General features: G+C 45.5%; 1 protein-coding gene across 1 annotated transcript; it reads left to right on the top strand.

The window, feature by feature from the left end:
• The first annotated feature begins 292 nt into the window (after positions 1-292).
• On the top strand, positions 293-7,542 carry ddx56 (DEAD (Asp-Glu-Ala-Asp) box helicase 56). Its single transcript, XM_023987420.2, has 14 exons — positions 293-401; positions 843-1,004; positions 1,978-2,132; positions 2,291-2,461; positions 3,426-3,516; positions 3,668-3,909; positions 4,029-4,166; positions 4,513-4,626; positions 4,869-4,963; positions 5,088-5,161; positions 6,217-6,306; positions 6,405-6,510; positions 6,615-6,715; positions 6,951-7,542. The coding sequence occupies exons 1-14, from the start codon at positions 345-347 to the stop codon at positions 7,032-7,034; spliced, it is 1,680 nt and encodes a 559-aa protein (XP_023843188.1). The 5' UTR covers positions 293-344; the 3' UTR covers positions 7,035-7,542.
• The last annotated feature ends 538 nt before the right edge of the window (positions 7,543-8,080 follow it).

The raw sequence follows: 8,080 nt of genomic DNA, 5'->3' as shown, positions 1-8,080 counted from the left end.
CTTGGAGAAAGGTATATATCATGTATATATCGAGATTAAAAACGTGTGTTTTTAAGGAAAAGTAGTCTAATATCGCCATCCAGAGTTTATTGGTCTTTACAAAATTGAGTTGTGGTATAATAATCTATTTGATCTATTATTGCATACGTGATTTGTAAATATTTTAACTAATTAAAAACGGCCAAAATATAGATTCGAAAATGTATTAATTGACGGGAATAATGTTGCCTTTCGTAAAAACAAATAAAAAATGTTCTACGCGTCCCTGCTCAAGTGATGGATGACGTAGAAGTTAAGCGACGTACACACGTGTTGAAGCCTGGTGGAATCAGTAGAGACAAGAAATGGCTACCGACAGGCTGCAGTTCCATGAAATGGGCATAGATGATCGCATTTTAAAGGTAGATGTTCTCCTCTCCTGTGAAACTATATGAGGATAACTGAATTGTTAAATTGCATGACCTCAATTGTGATATAAATCTGAGAACTATACGCCAGTAGACACTGAACGATGCTAGGATAGCTAACATACATCGCTAACGATAGCTAACTGTTAGCTAGCTACCATGTAAAAGTGTTTACTTTGCCTGTCAATCTGTCTGGATATCAACGTATTCAATTTTAAATGGGACGTAGAATTAACCTAGTTAGCTATGTAACTACGTTATTTCAATATGTAACTAGTTATTTAAACAATCACCTTAAATACAGGAAATTCAAGAAGTTGTCATGCAGAATATTTCAGAAAGAAACGAATGAGATAAGATAACGTCCCACAGCATTTTGTTCTGATATGATTTCCTAGCTAGTAACTTAGACACTTATTTTTTTCCCCCACCTAGGCGCTGGCGGACTTGGGCTGGGCTCAGCCCACTTTGATCCAGGAGAAAGCCATTCCACTGGCTCTGGAGGGCAAGGACATTCTAGCCAGGGCCAGGACTGGCTCAGGAAAAACAGCTGCTTACGCTGTGCCCGTCATCCAGCGTATCTTGACATCCAAACAAGTGAGAAGTAGTAGTAGCAAAGGCCATACTGTATCAAGTGGTTTATAACATTAGACCATGGGTGTCAAACTCATTCCATGGATGGAGGGTGGTATGGCTGTGGTCTAAACATCACTGTTACCATGGGTACTCCATGGCTATCAGTCCAAAATAAGTCGCTTTAAAAAATATTCAATAGTTTCAACAAGCCAGAATGTTGAATAAAATAATTTTTAAACRTACTATACTGGTTGTCTGTGCTGTTGGTACATTTGGCTGTAGGAAGTGTGGATGGGGTATCCACAGGAAAATGTTGTTTACCAAACGTTTTGCAGCACCGGTAGGTTCTGATGAGTTTCATGTGATGCACAATATGTGAACAATAGCTGCAGGTAACCGAACGTTGTCGACCAAAGCGTGTTCCTTTGTTCCTTCACCTGGAAGTGCTTGTGAAATTTGCCAGCTGATTGCGTGGGATAACATTTGGTCTGTGCTTTCGGGTTAAACTCGGCCATTGTTGACGTACTATGCAAGTCGCATGCTAATAGCGTTCACATTGAAAATATAAAACTGATATACAGACCAGCATACTGAAAGTCGGGTTAATAGCACTACTCTCTGGGTATTTTGTCTCCGATTACCTCCTACATGACAAAATTAGAACAACGGGTAGAGTACATTCATGGGACTGTTCACAAAATGTTAGACGAGAGAGGAGTCTTTCACGCTCTGATTCATAGAGGCTAGAGCGTGGCCAAGTAAGACCTCAACCAGGTGAGTGCAGTTCCTAACTAACCAGTGATCTTAACTGATTATTCTTTGGTCCATCAAGTACAAGGGAGGAGTGACTTGAGTCTTCCCTTCGTTGAATGAGTTTGACACCTGTGCTTTAGACCATCTCTGGTAGTAGTGGCATAGCCCTTCGATTGGGCTAAGAGTAATCAGTAGTTATAGCGAGGGTGAAACTGCTTGAACCTTGCTGTGTTCTCTACAGAATGTCCGTGAGCAGGCAGTGAGAGCGTTGATCCTGGTTCCTACCAAGGAGCTGGGGCAGCAGGTACAGGCCATGATCCGCCAGCTGACTGCCTACTGTGCCAGAGACGTGAGGGTGGCAGACATCTCCGGCAAGGCTGACCTGTCTGCCCAGAGGTCCGTTTGCTCAACTGTCATCATCTAACATATTGTTACAGGATACATTGTTCTGGTCTGTGTATTAATGCCTGGGAAGAAGGATGTGTAGTCTTCATGCTTGTGTGTGTACCTGCACTTACTAGTGTGTGTGTGTGTGTGTGTGTGTTTCATGACAGGCCCATCCTGATGGAAAAGCCAGATGTGGTAGTGGGGACCCCCTCTAGGGTGCTGGCCCACCTCAGTGCCCAGAGCCTGGACCTGCAGGCCTCGCTGGAGACCCTGGTCATAGATGAGGCTGACCTGCTCTTCTCCTTCGGCTTCGAGGCCGACCTCAAGGGCCTGCTGTGGTAAGACACCAAGACGGAGAGACGTACACACACTCTGATAGTGTCACCAATCTATAATGGAGTACTGTTTGTGAGTGGTTATGTTGAAATGTGCTAGATTTCCATCCAATTGGCAAAAGATGTATGTGAATGTTCTAAAAATCAATATGCTCATTTTCCCAACAAGATATGTTTCCATCAAATTGACGTGTTTTGCGTAAAGGGCTGTGCGTGATGACAGTGCACATTACAATAAACCTTTCGCCGGTTAAATTCCCTTGTTACCCGACCCCCCCCCCCCCCCCCCGCCGCTCCCCCCCCCCCCCCCCCCCCCCCCCCCCCCCCCCCCCCCCAAAAAAAATACAAGCTACATGGGTTTACACGCTTTTTCAACTCTGCTGATAATTAATGTCACACTAAATGTTGCGTTGTATAGCGAAATGTTACCCACTCTGGTCTTGCGGGTGTTCTCTAATAGCTTGCAGATAGTGCGGGAAGACTACCTACATGATGAGATTATTTTTGTGTCACATGGCAGCCAATCATGCCCCCAGAATAAGACCCTCGATATTAATTTGAAAAGCAGCGTCCACCCTCATCACCGTGCACTTCCACCCCCCTGTGAAGTTCATCATACCTTATTTCATCTGTAGCCKAATAAAGTGCGTGCTTTACTCGCATCGCGGTGGGAGGACCACACAACATATCAGTGCTTGTCTCCGTTTACTTCGATACGGTGGTTGTTATATCAATTTTTTYGCATAAAGGGGTTTCCACCGCAATTTCTCGCATAGCAGACACAGAAAGATCCCACCTAGTCTAGGGTCATCTTGTTTTGTTGACACGTTTCCTGTTTCCATCAGGCCTGTCGTGACATTTACTTTACTTGTGTAAAAAGGTTGGATGGAAACCTGTTTAGAGGGAATCTCTCTTTCCCATGTACCTTTTTTTAAATTTATTTTATTTGTGTGTGTCATTCCATCAGCCACCTGCCAAAGATCTACCAGTCCTTCCTAATGTCAGCTACTCTCAGTGAGGATGTCCAGGCCCTGAAGGAACTGCTGCTGCACAATCCTGTAAGACAAACACAAACAAGMGTAGTGCTCATTTTAGTTTTCCTTTTCAAAACGTTTTTCGACGGTGTGCCCAACTGAACATGGCCCTGCTTTAATAGCATATTCTCTGTCGGAATTCCTCTCATACGGTGTGTGTGTGTGTGTGTCCTAGGTGATTTTAAAGCTGCAGGGCTCCCAGCTGCCAGACAGCTCCCAGCTGCAGCAGTACAGTGTTCAGTGTGAGGAAGAGGATAAGTTCCTGCTCATCTACACCCTGTTGAAACTGCACCTGGTTCAGGGCAAGACCCTGGTGTTTGTTGGGGCAGTGGAGAGGTGCTACAGACTCAAACTGTTCCTGGAACARTTCAGCATCCCCACCTGTGTCCTCAACTCTGAGCTGCCTGTCCACTCCAGGTGAGGAGGGAGGGAGGGAGGGTGGGAAGGAACGATGTGGGTGTTGATTGACATCCATCCGTTTATCCAACAAAATCTGAACACTTTCCTGCGCTCTCTCTCTCGCCCCCTCTCCCCAGGTGTCACATCATCACCCAGTTTAACCAGGGGTTCTATGATTACATTATCGCCACGGACGAGCAGGTATTGGTTGATCCCACCACCACAGCGCAGGCCGCAGAGGGGAAAGGGAAGAAGAAGAAGAAGAACGCAGGGAGGTATGGGATACTGCACCATACAATTTAGTCATTTAGCAGTCGGTCGTTTTAAACGMCTTATCCAGAGTTGAAATGATACTGTTTGTGCCCAGTTTGGACTGAAGCTGTTTGTTGTAGCAGAGAAGGAGCCACTTAGTTAGTTAGGAAGCTGTTCTTCAACTCTGCACTAATGCAGGGGGGTAATCAGTAGTGTACACTGTACTGTAGCAAAACGTTTCGCAACGGAAACGAGAGTTCCTATTGGACAAATTCACGTGGCTCCCTGCTTCGTTTGGTTCGGTTCATAGGTAATACACCCGAGGCGACGGTATAATGACCCTTCACCTCTCACACCTGACTCCCACAGAGCCAAGGACAAGGAGTACGGCGTCTCCAGGGGAATCGACTTCCAGAATGTCTCCAACGTCATCAACTTTGACTTCCCCACCACCGTGGAGTCCTATATCCACCGTGTTGGGCGGTCAGTGTCAACATAATACAACAGAATACAATTGTATTGCCCAATTTTGATGTAACAAGCCTGTACCTCCTGAAATAACACACAAAGGCTACATCTCAAATCACGCCCTATTGCTCCTGTAGTGCACTACTTTTGAGCGGAGCTCTAGAAGMGGGTGTCATTCAAACTTTGCCCCTGAGCTCTCCGCTCAAAGGATGAAGGTATTGGGTAAAGCTGAACAATTCAACCTTTTCCTCCTGTAGAACGGCACGCGCAGACAACCCAGGCACCGCTCTCACCTTCATCTCACACACAGAGCTCCCCCTGCTGGTAGAGGTGGAGGAAGCACTCATGGGAGGTAAGATCAGCCACTGTGTTTCTATCTGAGGTAGTCTGTCTTTGTGACAGACCCTGTTCTCTGTGCGGATGTAACGGTAGTCTGTGTTTGTTTGACCTAGCGCCTCTGTGTTGTGCGTTTTCAGATAACGCCGAGTGTGCTCTGAAGCCGTACGAGTTTAAGATGGAGGAGATTGAGGGCTTCAGATACCGCTGCCGGGTACGTACATTACACCTGGGATGTTATATCACACCTGTTCACCTCACACTAGAGGGCTGCGGGTCCCAACAGAGATCATTGCGGCGCGGTCTGGATTTTTCATGCTGCGGTTGGGAGCAGGCGGTCAGRCAAGACAACTTTGGGATTCAACTATTTTTGTTGTTCCGCAGATCATTTGGAAACGGTTGTCTTTCTGCTTTGCATGAGTCGGCCTACCTATTGTGTTAAAAGCCCTTTTTTTTRTACAATTCGCTCCTGAAGTTAAGTAACCCTYCTGGTCGGGCGTGYGAGATCAAGTGCACCTAGTTTGAGTGGTCTCAATGAAAGAGAGTAGGCTGCCTTTGCATGGRCGGGGAGAATCACGTGGCGGTTACCTCTCCAAGGAAATGTAGTTTTAAATATGATTAGACTAAGTTTTGCCAGTAAATATTGATAGTGGAAAGATGTGGAGGCGCAATCCTTAATGACATGACGGTATAAAGGCGCAACACGTGCGYATAGGCTACCATGGTGAGCGACGCGGGCGGTTTTAATTTTCATACAAATGACCCATTTTGTCTCTGCCTGAATATCGTCCTCCTTAAAGGTAGGCTATATCCTATAGGACAATGCAAAATGTAGAAAGTGTCGCTGTCGTCATTCTTGCTGCTTCTAGTTCAGTAGTCATACCTGCCAGATCAGGTTTGTGTGTGTGTGTGTGGTCTCAATTAGAGTAGGATACAGTCTTGTGCATGGGCAGAGAAGCATAGGGCAACTTTCCAAGGAAGTGTACTTCCTAAATATGATTAGCCTAATATAATGGGCCATGTGAGAATGTCTGGTAATTTAACCTACTACTTGGGTTATTTTTGCGTGTTTTTGATATGGCTGGCARGTGAGCTGCGTCACATACGCCTAAAATAACATTGTGGGACTGCGTTTGGGCTCGGGACCAGTTCTTGCGGTAGCGGGTGGGAGTTGGACAGAACCAGCGGGTGTGGGCAGGTGCGGTATGAAAAGCTGTGGGCTATAAACCAGGTAGTTTGGATTTTGTATGAATAAATGTGTGTGTCTAGGATGCCATGCGGTCAGTAACTAAGCAGGCGGTGAGGGAGGCCAGACTGAAAGAGATCAAACAGGAGCTGCTCAACTCAGAGAAACTCAAGGTGAGTGGGCTTCTCTCTCTCTCCTTCTCTCTCCTGCYCCCCTTTGTGTTTCTCTTCCTTTTCCACGGCACTGATTGGTCAGTTGTTCTGTCACTTAGACGTACTTTGAGGACAACCCCCGAGACCTGCAGCTGCTGAGGCACGATAAAGACCTGCACCCTGCTGTCATCAAGCCACACCTGAAGAACGTACCAGAATACCTCAGTAAGAGACACACGTTGCTTAGGGACCTCTCTCCTATCAATGGTTTTCAACATTACACTCAGCTTACGGTGATATGTAAACACTATTCTCATTGGCCGTTTCAGTCCCTCCGACGCTGAGGGGAGTGGCCAACCCAATGTCCAGCAGGAAGAGGAGGAGGAGAGAGAAGCCCAAACCTGACGGGGTCGTCAAGACAACCTTTAAGGTAAGGTTCCGAACTAACTCTAGCCAAGACATAACTCTAACCCTATACCCCTAGCCTTAACCCTAACCTAGCTCAACAAAGACCAGGCTGGGGAGTTGCAGCTGTTCCATTAGCTTTTTCCCCCCCATTATTTCCTTCACACTGGGAGCAACARACAATAAGCAAACATTTACTTTCAAAACTGTAATGGATCCTCTGATCCGTCTAACCCCGTCTCATCCCTCTTTCTTCTTAGAAGGACTTCCGAAGCAAGAACCCCTTGAAGAGTTTCCGCTACACTGGGGGGAGGAGCCGAGGGGGCAAGGCTGGCAAATCCTAGGCCTCCATGTCAACGTGCACCAATCAGACTTGCTGTGCACCGCTGGCCTAGTGACATCACCAGATTCCAGATTAGTTCAGATGGAGAGGAGACAAACTGAGGAAGCCATTGTAGACTACTGAGATGCAGCCAGTGTGTCCAACATCAGGGTGGTATTCACTAGATCCCAAACGGAWGAGAACTGACTGAAACAGGGCGGGACTGCCTGAACTTTTCCAATAAGAAACGCTTATTTGAGTTTTGCTACGTCTTGAACCGGTGTGCGCTAATGAATACCACCCAGGTTTGAGGAACCTACCAGCAGCACCATTACTCCTGTCAGTGAACCAACATCCGAGTTTCCATTGTCTGGTTAGAAAACATGTGAACTCAACAGAATGGGCCTTCCCTCAACACAACAGGTGTTTCTCACAGTAATGTAAAAAAGGACTGCATTACTCTGAACCTCCACTGAAGCAAATGACCTTCACTAGTGTTCAAAATCCTAATTTGAAGAATGAAAATGGCCATTTTGTTTCAATAAGTAATTTCCTATTATTGAATTGGAATCTCAATTTACTTCCGTAACTGAAATGCAACACCTGTTTTACTACACAMGTGATGTACTTTGAAATGTCTGTGTGATTTCAGATGGTTACATGTGGGTATTGTGTCTTTGTAACATAAGAATTCAGAAAAGTAACATTTATTAAATGGTTTGTGCTCTTTAAGCTGTTTGCTATTAATCATGTCAGTTGCAGAGGTCTCTCCCKCTAATGAAAGGTTGTTTGGGGACATGCTTTGGATGTATGCATGAAGTGGTGCTATACGAGTGGACACTCGTTTAAAAAAAAGCAAAAGCCATGACATGGTTTAAAATAATTTAATTGGTCGTAATTGCAAGGCCATATCTTGTTTCCACATTTTAAAACAATGTACGCGTATGGTTACATTTGAGAACGGTAAGTGATTATTTTATTTTTTTACCATGAAACAAGTATATTGCATAAAATGTTCCAGGTGTCAAAGGCATGCTGCACACATGGTTGGTAGGCAGCTTAACCTGA

This window comes from Salvelinus sp. IW2-2015, linkage group LG5 (assembly GCF_002910315.2).
Source record: "Salvelinus sp. IW2-2015 linkage group LG5, ASM291031v2, whole genome shotgun sequence".
Taxonomy (NCBI): Eukaryota; Metazoa; Chordata; class Actinopteri; order Salmoniformes; family Salmonidae; genus Salvelinus; species Salvelinus sp. IW2-2015.
The sequence above is the reverse complement of the archived record's forward strand: the minus strand, read 5'-3'. Positions and strand labels throughout refer to the sequence as shown.